Source organism: Lampetra fluviatilis, chromosome 63 (assembly GCF_964198595.1).
Source record: "Lampetra fluviatilis chromosome 63, kcLamFluv1.1, whole genome shotgun sequence".
In the NCBI taxonomy this organism is placed as follows: Eukaryota; Metazoa; Chordata; class Hyperoartia; order Petromyzontiformes; family Petromyzontidae; genus Lampetra; species Lampetra fluviatilis.
Genome location: NC_136337.1, coordinates 6654352 through 6671851, shown reverse-complemented (window position 1 = coordinate 6671851; position 17500 = coordinate 6654352). Strand labels below are relative to the sequence as shown.

Here is a 17500-nt window from a genome sequence, read left to right as displayed (position 1 = left end):
GTGCTGCCCATCCACCGCCCCCGTGTGTCGTGCCGGCCTTCATCGGTGCTACTCGCTAACAGCACTTGTCCCTACAGTCTATTGCGGGCTATATGGGAAATCTTTGTCTATGTATGTCTGCGTGTGTGTACGTGTACAGGTACTGAAACAAGTTGCAATCTGAACCAGAAGCTGTACTATCACGTGATCGGAACCGACCAATCGCAGGACATCCTGTGCGCCGAATTTCCGGACAATCCAAAGTGGATGGGAGGAGCCAAGGCAAGAGACGCACACACACACATACATACACACATACATACACACACGCACATACACACATGCACAAACATACACACATACATACACACACACATACACATACATACATACACACATACATACACACACACATACACACACATACACATATACATACACACACGCACATACACATGCACACACACACACACACTAGCACACACTCACACACACTCACACACACGTACATACACACACACAAACACACGTACACACTCGCACATACACGTACACACTCGCACATACACGTATACACTCGCGCATGCACACACGTACACATACATACTCCTACATGCACACTCGCACACGGCCAACACCGGTGACGATTATCTGAACCGATCCTGGGCCTCAAACGAGTACCTGGTGCGGTGTGTAAACATCGCCACTGGGGAGACAAAGGCGGCCGGGCGCGGTGCTGTCCACCCACCCCCTCGTGCGCCGTGTCGGCCTTCGACAGTCTGCTAGAGGCTCCCTGGGGGACCTTTGTCTGTGTGCGTGCACAGGTGTCGCACGATGGGCGCTACGTGCTGCTGTCGATCCGCGAGGGCTGCGACCCCGTGAACCGCCTCTGGTACTGCGACCTCCAGGAGCTCACCGGCGGCATCACCGGTACCAGCGCCACACACACACACACCCACACACACACACCCACACACATGCCCCACTCACCCCACTCACCCACACACACACCCACACACACACACACACCCACACACACACACCCACACACATGCCCCACTCACCCCACTCACCCACACACACACACACACACCCACACACACACACACACCCACTCACACACACCCACACACCCACACACCCACACACATGCCCCACTCACCCCACTCACCCACACACACACACACACCCACACACACACACACCCACTCACACACCCACACACACACACACCCACTCACACACACACACCCACTCACACACCCACACAACAACAACAACAACCGCCATTCGCCACTAAGTGGCGGTGACGTCACCACGACGCTTGTGCCAGGCCATGTGCACCCTGAGGCCACGTGAAGTGTCGAACGCCCGCTGGCAGGAGGTCACGGGGCAGACCCAGGTGCCACGGGTCGACTGACCGAGATGACCGAGATGACTGGCTGATGCACCACCTGTGCCCCCTACTGTGCCAACTTGCTGTGCTTTAGCCACCCGGCGCTCCGCTCGTTGTTGTGAGCGTCGCTCCTCCGCCCTCCGTTGTTGTTGGAGGGCGACTGCCTCCAACTGCCCAGTAGCGTCCTTCACGAGCCTCCTCCACTGAGGCCGATCTTGACACCGCTGGTACCAGTCATCAGCAAGTCCACTCAGCTCCACGTCCTCCTGTACCACATCACTCCATCTCTTCTCTAGCCCGTGCCGCGCCCGTTTAGCCCCCTCGATCCGGCCGAACAAAAGCTGTTTAGGCATGCGGTGGCTGGGCATGCGGGCTACATGACCCAGCCAACGCAGCCTTGCCTGCCGGAGGAGCTCACTGATGGGACTTTGCCCAGATCTTTAAAGGACTTGTGAGCTCCTCACACAATCCAGCCTGGTTAAACCCAAGATGGATCGTAGGCAGGCCAGCCTAAATGTTTCCAACCGGCGAAGATGCTCCACTAGGGGGGTCCATGTTTCGCAAGCGTAGAGAAGGGAGGGAATGACCGTGGCCGAGAAGACCTGAAGCTTCGTGCGGAGCGACAGACCAGGTAGCTTCCACACAGCGTTACGCAACCGATGAAAAGATATTGCCGCTCGACTGATGACACACACACACACCCACACACCCACACACACCCAAACATACCCACATACCCACACACCCACTCACCCCACTCACCCCACTCACCCCTCTCACCCCTCTCACCCACTTGCCCACTGTGGGAACCCGCGTCTTCCCCACATCTCCATTTACGTGTGTCCCCATGTCTCCCCGTCGCGTCTCCCCATGGTGTCTCCCCGTGACATCCCCTCAGTGTCTCTCCGTGTCTCTCCTTGTCTCTCTGTGTCTCTCCGTGTCTCCCCGTCGCGTCTCCCCGTGGTGTCTCCCCGTGACATCCCCTCCGTGTCTCTCCGTGTCTCTCCTTGTCTCTCTGTGTCTCTCCGTGTCTCTCCGTGTCTCCCCGTCGCGTCTCCCCGTGGTGTCTCCGTGTCTCCCCGTAACGCCATCCCCTCCCCCCACCCCCCCCCGTGCCCCCCCCCCCCGCCCAGGCCTGCTGCCGTGGGTGAAGCTGATTGACAACTTTGACGCGGAGTACGAGTATGTGACGAGCGAGGCCTCCGTGGTCACCTTCCGCACCAACCTGGAGGCGCCGCGCTATAAGCTCATCACCGTCGACCTGGCCCACGCCGCCCCCCCCCCGCCGCTGGGGCGCCCTCGTGGACCAGCACGAGCGCGACGTGCTGGGTGAGGCGCCCGCACGCGCACACGTACACACGCACGCACACACGCATGCATGCACACACGCGCACGCACACACACGCGCATGCACACGCACGCACACGCACGCACACGCATGCACACACACGCACGCACCTTACCTGTGTAACCCCTTTATCAGTGTTCTTGGTTCTTTCGGTAAAGTCACGTAGAAGGGAAATAATAAAAATAAAACATAATAAAATGCAAATTCTCACGACGTTTCGGCCACAACGCAAGCAGCCGTCCTCAGGTGGAGAACGGCTGCTTGCGTTGTGGTCGAAGCGTCGTGAGAATCGTATTTTATTATGTTTTAATTTTATTATTTCCCTAATTACGTGACTTTACCGAAAGAATCAAGAAGATGAATCCCTGCAGTCACGAAAGCTTTAAATCGAAATTTAATATTTTATTATGTTTTATTTTTATTATTTTATTATTTCCCTTCTACGTGACTTTACCGAAAGAACCAAGAGCAGATGAATCCCTGCAGTCACGAAAGAAGCTTTAAATCCTTATCAGTGCCCTACCTTACTCCAGACCAACTCGGACCTTACTGGTCACTCCGTGCCCCTTGTACATCTCAACGTTCATCCCAGAAAGTTCCCATCACGAGGGAGAAACACAAACACATGGACAACACATTTTTTTATATTTGTTGCCCGTATTGAAACGGCCGTACGCTGTATGGGGAGACAAAGGCGGCCGGGCGTGGTGTTGGCCATCCACCCCCTCGTGTGCCGTGCCGACTTTCATAGGTGCTGCTCGCTAACAGCACTTGCCCCAACAGTCTGTTAAGGCTACACGGGGGATCTTTGTCTTTGTTCAGTCTTTGTGTGTGAAGTGCGTGCGTGTGTGTGTGTGTGAAGTGCGTGCGTGTGTGTGTGTGTGTGAAGTGCGTGCGTGTGTGTGTGTGTGTGAAGTGCGTGTGTGTGTGTGTGTGAAGTGCGTGTGTGTGTGTGTGTGTGAAGTGCGTGTGTGTGTGTGTGTGAAGTGCGTGCGTGTGTGTGTGTGTGAAGTGCGTGCGTGTGATGCCTGCATGCACGTGTGGTGTGCACGTGACCCGTGTGCGATGTGTTTGCATGACGCGCGCATGTGTGTTCGCGATGCGTGCGTGATGCTCGGGCGTGATGCTCGTGTGTGATGCTCGTGCGTGTGTGTGACGTGCGTGCGTGTGTGACGTGTGGGTGACGCGTGTGTGTGTGTGTGTGTGTGACGTGTGTGTGTGTGTGTGTGTGCAGACTGGGCGGTGTGCGTGCGTGGCGACGTACTGGTGCTGTGCTGGTTGCGCGACGTGGCGGGCGTGCTGGAGGCGCGTGTGTGACGTGTGTGTGTGACGTGTGTGCGTGTGCGTGACGTGTGTGTGTGTGTGTGACGCGTGTGCGTGACGTGTGTGTGTGTGTGTGTGACGCGTGTGTGTGTGACGTGTAGACTGGGCGGTGTGCGTGCGTGGCGACGTGCTGGTGCTGTGCTGGCTGCGCGACGTGGCGGGCGTGCTGGAGGCGCGCTCGGCGCGCGACGGCTCCCTGCTGGGGCCCTTCCCGCTGCCGCTGGGCTCCGTGCTGGGCTTCAGCGGCCGCAAGAACCAGACGGAGATCTTCTACCAGCACTCGTCCTTCCTCACGCCCGGTCTCTACACTCGCTCACGCTCACACACACACACGCTCGCTCGCTCACTCACACGCGCACACACGCGCACACTCACGCTCGCTCACATGCTCGCTCACATGCACGCTCACACACACACACGCTCGCTCACACTCACACACACGCTCGCTCACACTCACACGCACGCTCGCTCACACTCACACGCACGCTCGCTCACACTCACACGCACGCTCGCTCACACTCACACGCACGCTCGCTCACACTCACACGCACGCTCGCTCACACTCACACGCACGCTCGCTCACACTCACACGCACGCTCGCTCACACTCACACGCACGCTCGCTCACATGCACGCATACACGCATACACGCTCACACGCACGCTCGCTCACACTCACACACGCTCACACGCACGCTCACACACACGCACGCTCACACGCTCGCTTGCATTGTCTCACAGAAAATACAACAACTGCCGTTCGCCATTACGTGGCGGTGATGTCACCACTGCGCTTGTGCCAGGATAGGTGCACTTTTATTAGTATGTCACGTGAAGTGTCGAAGGCTCACTTGCTGGCAGGAGGTCACGGGGACAGACCCACGTGCCACGGGTCGACTGACTTGAGATGACTGGCTGATGCACCAGCTGTGCCCCCCCACCCCACTGTGCCAACTTGCGGCGCACCGCTCATTGTTGTGAGCGTCGCTCCTCTGCCCTCTGCTGTTGTTGGAGGGAGACTGCATCCAGCTGCCCAGTAGCAATGCAGTCACTAATTCACACACTCGCTCACTCCCTCACAGTCGCTCACTCGTCCATTCACACACTCATTCACACAATCATCCACTCACACTCAAACCCGCTCGCATACCGACCCACGCACTAACTTACTCACCAAACCGCTCAACCACTCACTAACTCGCTCGCCTGCTCCGTCAACATCAAGTGGGTCGCGCTACGCTGCGCTACGAACCCAGCGACCCGAGTTCAATTTTTGCTCACGACCACCACCAGTGACGATTATCTGAACCGGTCCTGGGCCTCCCCTGGGTCGACTCGGCCTCAAACGAGTACCTGGTGCAGTGTGTAGTACACGTCGCCACTGGGGAGACAAAGGCGGCCGGGAGTGGTGCTGGCCACCCACCCCCTCGTGTGCCGTGACGGCCTTCATAGGTGCTACTCGCGAACAGCACTTGCCCCGAGAGTCTGTTGAGGCTATAAGGTGGACCTTTGACTTTGCCCGTGCAGGTGTGATCTACAGGTGCGACCTCACCGAGGAGCCCTTCTCGCCAGAAGTTTATCGGACGACCAGCGTCAAGGGCTTCCGGCCCAGCGACTACGAGACCACACAGGTCCCCCCCCCGCTCCCCCCCGCTCCCCCCCCGCTCCCCCACCGTCTCTCCCCGTCTCTCTCCGCGTCTCTCTGTGTTTTCTCACATCTCCGCGTGACTCCCCACGTCTCCCTGGGTCTCCCCACGTCTCCCCACGTCTCCCTGGGTCTCCCCACGTCTCCCTGGGTCTCCCCATGTCTCCCCACGTCTCCCCACGTCTCCTCACGTCTCCCCACGTCTCCCCACGTCTCCCCACGTCTCCCCACGTCTCCCTGGGTCTCCCCATGTCTCCCCACGTCTCCCCACGTCTCCCCACGTCTTCCCACGTCTCCCCACGTCTCCCCACGTCTCCCCACGTCTCCCTGGGTCTCCCGAACTCTCACCACTTCTCCCCATGTGTCTCATCGCGTCTGCCCGTGTCTCACGGCGTCTCCTCGTGTCTCACCGTGTTTCCCCAACGTCTCCCCGTCTCTCCCCACCTGTCTCCACCGCTCCCCGCGTATCCCCGCATCTCCCCATTTCCCCCGGGGTCTCCCTGCGTCTCCGTGCGTCTCGCCGCGTCTCCCTGTCTCACCGCGCTTCCCCGCGTCTCGCCCCACCTCTCTCAACCGCTCCCCGCGTCTCCCCCGCTTATCCCCGTACCTCTCCCCACCTCTCTCCACCACTCCCCGCGTTTCCCCCGCGTTTCCCCCGCGTCTCCCCGTGTCTCACCACGCTCCCCCGCGTCTCCCCCGCGTCTCCCCCGCGTCTCCCCCGCGTCTCCCCGCGTCTCCCCGTGTCTCACCACGCTCCCCCGCGTCTCCCCCGCTTATCCCCGTGCCTCTCCCCACCTCTCTCCACCGCTCCCCGCGTTTCCCCCGCGTCTCCCCCGCGTCTCCCCGCGTCTCCCCGCGTCTCCCCGTGTCTCACCACGCTCCCCCGCGTCTCCCCCGCGTCTCCCCCGCGTCTCCCCGTGTCTCACCACGCTCCCCCGCGTCTCCCCCGCGTCTCCCCGCGTCTCCCCGCGTCTCCCCAGGTGTTCTACACCAGCAAGGATGGAAGCCGGATCCCCATGTTCCTGGTGCACAAGAAGGGGATTGTGCTGGATGGCTCTCACCCCACGCTGCTCTACGGATACGGAGGCTTCAACATCTCCATCACGCCCACCTACAGGTGCGCGCCCACGTGCCCACCGGCGTCGTCGTCGTTGTTATTATCATCGTCGTCGTCATAGTCATCATCAGTGTCATCATCGTCATAGTCATAGTCATCATGTGTCATCATCAGTTTCATCATCGTCGTCATCGTAGTCATAGTCATCATCAGTGTCGTCATCAGTTTCGTCATCGTCGTCATCAGTGTCATCATCAGTGTCATCATCAGTGTCATCATCGTCAGTCATCATCAGTGTCATCATCAGTTTCATCATCAGTTTCATCATCGTCGTCATCGTAGTCATAGTCATCATCAGTGTCATCATCGTCATAGTCCTAGTCATCATCGTCGTCATCGTCATCATCGGTGTCATCATCGGTGTCATCATCAGTGTCATCGTCGTCATAGTCATCATCAGTGTCATCATCAGTGTCGTCATCAGTTTCGTCATCGTCGTCATCAGTGTCATCATCAGTGTCATCATCAGTGTCATCATCGTCAGTCATCATCAGTGTCATCATCAGTTTCATCATCGCCGTCATCGTAGTCATAGTCATCATCAGTGTCATCATCAGTTTCATCATCGCCGTCATCGTAGTCATAGTCATCATCAGTGTCATCATCGTCATAGTCCTAGTCATCATCGTCGTCATCGTCATCATCGGTGTCATCATCAGTGTCATCATCAGTGTCATCGTCGTCATAGTCATCATCAGTGTCATCATCAGTGTCATCGTCGTCATCGTCATCATCGGTGTCATCATCAGTGTCATCATCAGTGTCATCGTCGTCATAGTCATCATCAGTGTCATCATCAGTGTCGTCGTCGTCGTCATCGTCCTCATCGTCATCAGTGTCATCATCAGTGTCATCGTAGTCATTGTCATCGTCGTCATCATGGTCATTATCATTGTTGTCATCATCATAGTCATCATAGTCATCATTGTCATCAATGTCATCGTCATCATGTGTGTCTTTGCCTTTGTTACTGCCGACCCAAGTTGGATTTACGCTCACGGCCAACATCAGTGGCGTATATCCGCACTGGTCCTGAACTCGGCCTTTAATGAGTACCTGGTGTGGAGTGCACACATCAGCACTGGGGATGCAACACTTTGCCCCAACGGTGTGTTGAAGGCGACACGGGGCATCTGTGTGTGTGTGTGCGTGCGTGGGCAGTGTGTCCAGGTTGATATTCATCCACCATCTCGGCGGGGTGCTGGCCGTCGCTAATCTACGGGGAGGGGGAGAGTACGGGGAGGAATGGCACAGAGGTAACACGGCTCACTCTCGCTCGCTCTCACTCGCTCGCTCTCACACACTCGCTCACATACCACCACTCGCTCGCTCGCTCTCACTCGCTCGCTCGCTCTCACACACTCGCTCGCATACCTACACTCACTCGCTCACCACCACTCACTCGCTCTCTCACATCCCATCGGTCACTCGATCTCTCACAGCCCCACCACTCACTCGCGTGTGTGAGTGTACTGGGTTGTGTGTGTATGCGTGTGTGAGTGTACTGGGTTGTGTGTATATGCGTGTGTGTGTGTACTGGGTTGTGTGTATACGCGTGTGTGAGTGTACTGGGTTGTGTGTATATGCGTGTGTGAGTGTACTGGTTTGTGTGTATATGCGTGTGTGAGTGTACTGGGTTGTGTGTATATGCGTGTGTGAGTGTACTGGGTTGTGTGTATACGCGTGTGTGAGTGTACTGGGTTGTGTGTATATGCGTGTGTGTGTGTACTGGGTTGTGTGTATATGCGTGTGTGAGTGTACTGGGTTGTGTGTATATGCGTGTGTGAGTGTACTGGTTTGTGTGTATATGCGTGTGTATGTGTACTGGGTTGTGTGTATACGCGTGTGTGAGTGTACTGGGTTGTGTGTGTATGCGTGTGTGAGTGTACTGGGTTGTGTGTGTATGCGTGTGTGAGTGTACTGGTTTGTGTGTGTATGCGTGTGTGAGTGTACTGGTTTGTGTGTGTATGCGTGTGTGAGTGTACTGGGTTGTGTGTATATGCGTGTGTGAGTGTACTGGGTTGTGTGTATATGCGTGTGTGAGTGTACTGGGTTGTGTGTATATGCGTGTGTGAGTGTACTGGTTTGTGTGTATATGCGTGTGTGAGTGTACTGGTTTGTGTGTATATGCGTGTGTGAGTGTACTGGTTTGTGTGTATATGCGTGTGTGTGTGTGTACTGGTTTGTGTGTATACGCGTGTGTGTGTGTACTGGGTTGTGTGTGTATGCGTGTGTGAGTACTGGTTTGTGTGTGTATGCGTGTGTGAGTACTGGTTTGTGTGTATATGCGTGTGTGAGTGTACTGGGTTGTGTGTATATGCGTGTGTGAGTACTGGTTTGTGTGTGTATGCGTGTGTGAGTACTGGTTTGTGTGTATACGCGTATGTGTGTGTACTGGGTTGTGTGTGAGTACTGGGTTGTGTGTGTATGCGTGTGTGTGTGTACTGGTTTGTGTGTATATGCGTGTGTGAGTGTACTGGTTTGTGTGTATATGCGTGTGTGAGTGTACTGGGTTGTGTGTGTATGCGTGTGTGAGTGTACTGGTTTGTGTGTATATGCGTGTGTGAGTGTACTGGTTTGTGTGTATATGCGTGTGTGAGTGTACTGGTTTGTGTGTATATGCGTGTGTGAGTGTACTGGGTTGTGTGTGTATGCGTGTGAGCGCCTGTCTGGTGCATCCCCCGGGGATCATCTCACTCGGTCGACAAATGGCACGTGGCTCTATCCTCCGACCTCCCAGCAGCAGCGAGCCTTCCACACTTGACGTGATGGCCTCAAAGCGCACCTAGCCTGGCACGAGCGCCGTGGTGATGTCACTGTCAGTGTCTATTAGCAGCTGTTGTTGTTGTGTCTCTTTGTGAGCGGTGGTGCAGCGGTTAACGCGCTACGCTGCGCTACAAACCCGGCGACCCGAGTTCGATTCCCGCTCATGGCCAACGGCAGTGACGATTATCTGAACCGGTCCTGGGCCTCCCCTAGGTCGACTCAGTCTCAAATAAGTACCTGGTGCGGTGCGTAGTAAACATCGCCACTGGGGAGACAAAGGCGGCCGGGCGTGGTGATGGCCTCCCACCCTCTCGTGTGCCACAGTGCCGGTAGCCTTCACAGGCGCTACTCGCTAACAGCACTTGCCCCAACAGTCTGTTAAGGCTACACGGGGGGACCTTTGTCTTCTGTGTGTGTGATGCAGCTGGGATGCTGAGCAGGAAACAGAATGTGTTTGACGACTTCGTGTCGGCGGCCGAGTTCCTGATCGCGGAGAAATACACGCGGCCGGACAAACTCGTCATCCAGGGCGCGTCCAACGGCGGCCTGCTCGTGGGTACGGACGCACGCGCACGCACACGCGCACGCGCACGCACACGCACGAATGCCGGCACGGAGTGGCGTGTGTGTGCGCATTGCGGCGTGTGTGTTCATGTGTTTGTGTGTTCATTTTTACTCGTGTGTGTGCGTAGCGGTGTGTGTATATGTTAATGTGCACGCGTGCGCGCCTAGTGTGTTAACGTGCGCGTGTAAATGCGTGCGTGCGTGCGTGTGCGTAGCGGCGTGCGTGAACCAGCGTCCCGAGCTGTTTGGCTGTGCGCTGGCCGAGGTGGGCGTGATGGACATGCTCAAGTTCCACACCTTCACCATCGGGCACGCCTGGACCACCGAGTACGGCAGCGCCGACGACCGCGAGCAGTTCCAGTGGCTCATCAAGTGAGCGCCAGTGCGGCCACACACACTCACTCACACTCACTCATACATACACTCACTCACTCACTCATACATACACACACTCATCCACTCACCCACTCACCCACACTCACTCACTCACTCACCCACACTCACTCACTCACCCACTCACTCATCCACTCACCCTCCCACACTCACTCACTCACCCACTCACTCACACACACACTCATTCACTCATCCGCCCACACACCCATGCACCCACCCACGCACCCACACTCACCCACGCACCCGCACACCCACTAACTCACCCGCACACCTGCACACCCGCCCGCCCGCTCGCCCGCCCACCCACACACCCACACAAAGATCCCCCGTATAGCCTTAACAGACTGTAGGGGCAAGTGCTGTTAGCGAGCACCTATGAAGGCCGGCACGGCACACGAGGTAGTGGGTGGCCAACACCACGCCCGGCCGCCTTTGTCTCCCCAGTAGCGATGTTTACACACTGCACCAGGTACTCATTTTAGGCTGAGTCGACCTAGGGGAGACCCGGGACCGGTTCAGATAATCGTCACCGGTGTTGGCCGTGAGCGGGAATCGAACTCGGGTCGCCGGGTTCATAGCGCAGCGTAGCGCTAACCGCTACACCACCGCTCCCCATGTACACGGGTACACGCGCACGCAGAGAGACGTAGACCGGTGTTGCGTGTTGAACTTCTTTCGCACCGTACGTAGCCAACCACGCTGACGCACTCCTGTGCCCCCCTCCCCCCGGGTGCCCCCCCCCCCGCCCCCCGCAGGTACTCCCCGCTCCACAACGTGCGAGCGGCTGCGCGCTACCCGGCCATGCTGCTGCTCACGGCCGACCACGACGACCGCGTGTCCCCCCTGCACTCGCTCAAGCTGCTCGCGACGCTGCAGGCCGCCGCCACCCGCCGACGACGCCGCCGCCGACGCCGCCGGCGGTGGCGGCGTTGCCGGGCGTGCGCCGCAGCCCATCCTGCTGCGGTGCGACACCAAGGCCGGCCACGGCTCGGGGAAGCCCACGGCCAAAGTGATCGCGGAGGCGGCCGACGCGTTCTCGTTTGCGGCGCGGGCGCTCGGCCTGAGCTGGCGCGAGTGACGGTGCCGGCGGTGATGGTGGCGGTGGGAGAGGAACGGAAAGGAGGGGGAAGGGGTAGAGAGAGAGGTGGATCTGGGAAGTTCCCCCTCTGCATGCCCACGGCCGCTCCGTTCCCCTCCGTAGGTGTTGGGGAGAGGGGTTGATGGGACCAGTGGTGCTGTCGGGGACGCGTGGGGAACCACAAACTCGCGACCGAACCACAGTCCCAGACCCCCCCCTGCCCCCCCCACACCTCCCTACCCCTCCCCCGGCCCCCCACCCAGTCGCAGCCAATTCCGTTTGCGAAACCAGTGCCCCGCTCGGCGTGGCAGCTCCCGCCATGCGTCATACCGTGTGTCACACTGCGTGTCACAACTGTGTCACCGTGCGTCACACCGTGCGTCACACCGCGCGTCACACCGTGCGTCACACCGGGCGTCACACCGCGCGTCACGTGGGGGGAGGAGGGCTATGATTCCCTGGGGAGGCCTGTGACCCCTTGGCCCAGCGGCCCCGTGTTTCAGTGGCCCCGCGGCCCCGTGACCCCGTGACCCCAGCGGCCCCGTGACCCGGCGCCGAGCGCGATCGGCTCCCGCGTTGACCGATGCCCAAATCAGTTTTGCCAATTTTACCGTGAAAACGGGGACTGTGGCCGCGGCGGGGGATGGGGGGGGGGAGTTGTCGTGTCGTCGCTGTCAATTTATCGAACAAAATTGAGTTTACTACTTCAGCTAATAATAATAATAATGTCATCGTAACGACTTGCGGAACAGGTGTGGAGAGTTATTTTTGTCCAAAACGCGACTTGCTTTCATCGCCACCACTGGAGGTCGCTCCACCCTCCCGGCCCCACGTGTTTAGATCAGAACCCAGCCAGGAGCGGTTGAAGTTAAGAAAGAAGCACACTTTATTGATGACGCAGCGATGGGTTTCCTTTTTGTACAGCCGTCGGCAGCGGGGCTGAGACATCGGGCCTCCCGACACGCGACAACGTGGTCCAATCACGGCCCGGTTCCACTCGGTGTGTGAGGAGTCCGTGGATCTCCACGCGAGTCCCTGGGTCTCTGGTGCGAGTCGCTGGTGACGCCATCAACTTTGTGCGGCGCGTGAGAACCCGCTGTGATCGCTGTTGTTGGGCAGCTGGAGCCCGGGATGCGAACCCAGGGGTCGGGGTGGTGTGTCCGGGTCGCTGCTACTCGTCTGTCGGGCTCCCAACAGCCCCAGCTGCCACTGCAGACACACACACACGCATACAGACACACACACACACAGACACACACGCATACAGACACACACACGCACACAGACACGCACACGCATACAGACACACACACGCACACAGACACACACACGCACACAGACACACACGCACACAGACACACACGCACACAGACACACACGCACACAGACACACACAGACGCGCACACGGGCGGATTATGAATTCACATGCACAACGCTTTGGTCTCATCCACAGTGTGTTCAACCATCACTCTGCACGTCACAACAACGCACTCGCTCACCCACTCACGACTCTTCCACTTGCTCACCTACTCGCTCACCCATCGCTACACTCACCTAATCGCTCACCCACTCACGACTCTTCCACTCGCTCACCCATCGCTACACTCACCTACTCGCTCACCTACTCGCTCACCCACTTGCTCACCCACCCGCTCACCCATCACTACACTCACCTACTCGCTCACCCACTCACGACTCTTTCACTCGCTCACCTACTCGCTCACCCACTCGCTCACCCATCGCTACAGTCAACTACTCGTTCACCCACTCACGACTCTTCCACTCGCTCACCCACTCGCTCGCCCACTCACCCATCGCGACTCACCGAATCAGCCACCCACTCAATTGCCACCCTGCACCTCATAACAACACACTCGCTCACCCACTCACGACTCTTTCACTCACCCACTCGCTCACCCATCGCTACACTCACCTAATCGCCCACCCACTCAATTGCCACGCTGCATGTCACAACAACGCACTCGCTCACCCACTCACGACTCTTCCACTCGCTCACCCACTCGCTCACCCATCGCTACACTCACCTACTCGCTCACCTACTCGCTCACCCACTTGCTCACCCACCCGCTCACCCATCACTACACTCACCTACTCGCTCACCCACTCACGACTCTTCCACTCGCTCACCTACTCGCTCACCCACTTGCTCACCCACCCGCTCACCCATCACTACACTCACCTACTCGCTCACCCACTCACGACTCTTCCACTCACTCACCCATTGGCTCACCCACTTGCTCACCCATCGCTACATTCACCTACTCGCTCACCCATTCGCTCACCCATTCGCTCACCCATTCGCTCACCCACTCGCTCACCCACTCGCTCACCCAATCGCTCACCTATTGCTACACTCACCCATTGCTACACTCACCTAATCGCCCACCCATTCAATTGCCACACTGCACGTCACAACAACGCACTCGCTCACCCACTGACTATTCTTCCACTCGTTCACCCACTCACCCGTCGACGCACTCACCGAAACACTCACCCACTCACCACCGTGAGCGGGAATCGAACTCGGGTGGCTGGGTTCGTACCGTATTGTAGCGCTAACCACGAGATTACCGTACACACACAAACACACAAACACCTCTCGCAATCGCACTTGTGTGAAAACACTCGCGCACACGCCTCACAAACACCCCGTCACACTCGTGCACAAACACCCGCCATCACTCGGCTGTCGTCACGAGTTTTGACGTCACGTGTTTTCAGTTAAGTCACGTGTCGTGTCGTGCCGCTCGTGGTACAGCAGGCGAGCTTTCTAGTCGTGCCGTGCCGCTAGTCACCCTGCTAGTCACCCTGCGAGTCACCCCGCGAGCCGCATCGTGCCACTAGTCACCCCGCTAGTCACCCCGCGAGCCGCATCGTGCCACTAGTCGCGCCCCCAGTGGTACCGCAGGCAAGCTGCTAGTCATGCCGTGCCGCTAGTCACCCCGCGAGCCGCATCGTGCCACTAGTCACCCCGCTAGTCACCCCGCTAGTCACCCCGCTAGTGGCGCCCCCGGTGGTACCGCAGGCGAGCAGGACGGCGACGAGCATGAGCACTGCGCCCACGGCGGGCGCCCACTGCTGCAGCGCCTCGGGGTCCCAGTCCCCCGGCTGGAACCCGGGCAGCAGTGCAAGAGCCTGGCTCCCTCCTGCGCGCGGGGGTCACGGGGGGGTCACGGGGGGGACGCGTCACGGACCCCTCGGGGTTGGAGGCAGGGTCTGGGTGTCCTGTCTCCCGAGAGGGTTCACAGATGGCCGCGTCAAGAGCTCGCACTGCCTGCATCCTTTGTGGGGCTGGGCACAACTGACGCAATCGCGGCGAGCCAACTGGGCAGCCACAGGCTCTGTTACTGCCTGGGGCTCAGAGCCAGGCACGCTGAGGGTTGTCATGGTCACTGTTACTGCCTGAGGCTCAGAGCCAGAGCCAGGCACGCTGAGGGTTGTCATGGTCACTGTTACTGCCTGAGGCTCAGAGCCAGAGCCAGGCACGCTGAGGGTTGTCATGGTCACTGTTACTGCCTGAGGCTCATAGAGCCAGAGCCAGGCAAGCTGAGGGTTGTCATGGTCACTGTTAAAGTCTGAGGCTCATAGAGCCAGACTCAGGCAAGCTGAGGGTTGTCATGGTCACTGTTAATATCCGAGGCTCATAGAGCCAGGCCCAGGCAAGCTGAGGGTTGTCATGGTCACTGTTAATATCCGAGGCTCACAGAGCCAGGCACGCTGAGGGTTGTCATGGACACTGTTAAAGTCTGAGGCTCACAGAGCCAGACCCAGCCACACGGAGGGGTCTCATGGTTCAATGCGATTCCCTGAATCGCGACATGACAAGACGGCATAGCCACAGTAAGAGATGCTTGGCGTCGCCCAAATCGCAACTTATTTCCCCAGGGAAGCCTCGCTCAGTCTCACGATTGCTTTATTTCAATTAATCAATTAGGATCACACGAAGCAGCAGTAGCAGCAGCAGCGTCCACCAAATCTGGCAGGACGCTCCGGCAAGGGAGTCCTGAGGCTCTGCGAGGCTTCCACGGGTAACGAAGCACAACAACAATAATCCTAAATTTCGATGTAAAGCTTTCGTGACTGCAGGGATTCATCTTCTTGGTTCTTTCGGTAAAGTCACGTAGAAGGGAAGTAATAAAATAATAAAAATAAAATAATTCTCACGACGTTTCGGCCACAACGCAAGCAGCCCTCCTCAGGTGAAGACCAGGTCTGTCGGGGAGAATGATTTTATTACGTTTTATTTTTATTATTGTATTACTTCCCTTCTACGTGACTTTACCGAAAGAACCAAGAACAGCAATAATCCTGTGCTGCCCAGTGGCGGCTTGGCCTGGCCTGGCCTCGAGCAGGCCCCGCCGCTTTACCTGCGAGGGACGAACACGCGACGAACGGGCCGAGCATCTTGCACCCAGCCTGAGCAACGCCACGGTGACGTCACTGTGACGTCACTGTCCGAAGTGACGTCACTAAGGGCGGTGACGTCACGGTGATGTCACAATGGTTGTGGCACTGACGTCGACTACACTGCGGCATTGAATTTCGACTTGCTGGCACCCACTGCGATCGCCGCGGTGCAACATTCCAACATAACCAACTTGCAGCCACTATGGCTACTGACATTTTACTGGTAGGAACCACCTCGTTCCACCAGCCCACAGGGGATTATTGTGTCCGTCCGTCCGTGCACCCACCACCATCACCACCAACCACCTCCACCATCGTCAACCAACTCCACCATCCCCACCCACCACCATCACCTCCACCATCCCCACCACCAACCACCTCCACCACCATCACCATCACCTCCACCATCCCCACCCACCACCATCACCACCCACCACCATCACCTCTACCATCCCCACCCACCACCATCACCACCCACCACCATCACCTCTACCATCCCCACCCACCACCACCAACCACCACCAACCACCGCCACCACCATCACTACCAACCACCTCCACCATGGCCCGTCCCACCCCCCGTGCCTCAGTGTGGCGGTGTGCTCGTGGCCGCGTGGCCGTCGAGCGCCAGCGGGTAGTTGGAGAAGCAGCGGAACTCGTTGGCGAGGCGGTGCTGGTGCCGCGGCACGAAGCAGCAGGGGCGCACGCCCAGCTCGCGGGACGCCACGTCGCCCATCACCGCTCCTGCGGGACGCACGCACAGCGGCGGATCAGTGTACGTGTGTGTGTGTGAGTGAGTGTGTGAGTGAGTGTGCGAGTGTGTGTGCGAGTGTGTGTAAGTATGTGTGAGTGAGTATCTGTGAGTGTGAATGCGAGTGCGTTAGTGTGTGTGAGCATCTCGGTCATCTCAGCCAGTCGACCCGTGGCACCTGCTGGGTCTGCCCCGTGACCTGCCAGCGAGCGTTCGACACTTCACGTGGTAGCCTCAAGGTGCACATGGCCTGGCACAAGCGTCGTGGTGACGTCACCGCCACTTAGTGGCGAATGGCAGTAGTTGTGTGAAGGTGTGTGTGTGTGTAGGAGTGTGTGTGTAGGTGGGTGTGTGTCTAGGAGTGTTGGTGTGTGTGTGTAGGTGGGTGTGTAGGTGTGTTGGAGTTGGTGTGGGTGTGCGTGCGTGTGTGTGCACACATGCCTGTGCACAGCACGATCTTGTCCCTGGCCAGGAAGCGCGCGGTCACAGCCACCTTCTCCAGACACTCGGCCGAGAGGTACGGCGGGTCCAGCAGCACCAGCGAGAAGCCGTGCTCCTCCAGTGGCGGGGAGGGCGAGTCGCAGGAGGAGCCGGCCCCCCCCCCTCCTCCTCGTGCCCCCCCCGCGAGGTCGAGCGGGCTCCGATAGTCGTAACGAACAAACGAGTCTCCGGCCAGAGCCGCGAATCTCTCGTCAAACTCCAGCAGCACGTCCC

The 17500-nt window shown here is 58.2% G+C and overlaps 2 protein-coding genes across 2 annotated transcripts in view; one reads left to right on the top strand and one right to left on the bottom strand.

Annotated features, from left to right (window-relative positions):
• The window catches only part of PREP (prolyl endopeptidase), a 22197-nt gene extending 10447 nt beyond the window's left edge, over positions 1-11750 (top strand). The window contains 12 exon segments of the mRNA XM_078881972.1: positions 140-261; positions 804-909; positions 2509-2660; positions 2662-2704; positions 4148-4345; positions 5572-5675; positions 6670-6806; positions 7968-8062; positions 9997-10128; positions 10352-10508; positions 11285-11416; positions 11418-11750. Coding sequence (XP_078738098.1) covers positions 140-261; positions 804-909; positions 2509-2660; positions 2662-2704; positions 4148-4345; positions 5572-5675; positions 6670-6806; positions 7968-8062; positions 9997-10128; positions 10352-10508; positions 11285-11416; positions 11418-11607 — 1568 coding nt within the window. The 3' untranslated portion in view covers positions 11608-11750.
• Positions 11751-12469: 719 nt separating this feature from the next.
• LOC144951668 (EEF1A lysine methyltransferase 1-like) lies at positions 12470-17498 on the bottom strand (the record flags this gene model as incomplete). Its single annotated transcript, XM_078881959.1, has 3 exons — positions 12470-12816; positions 16621-16779; positions 17228-17498. Coding segments are annotated over 2 exons (429 nt in total), but the record flags the coding sequence as incomplete, so codon positions are not given.
• Between the last annotated feature and the right edge of the window lie 2 nt (positions 17499-17500).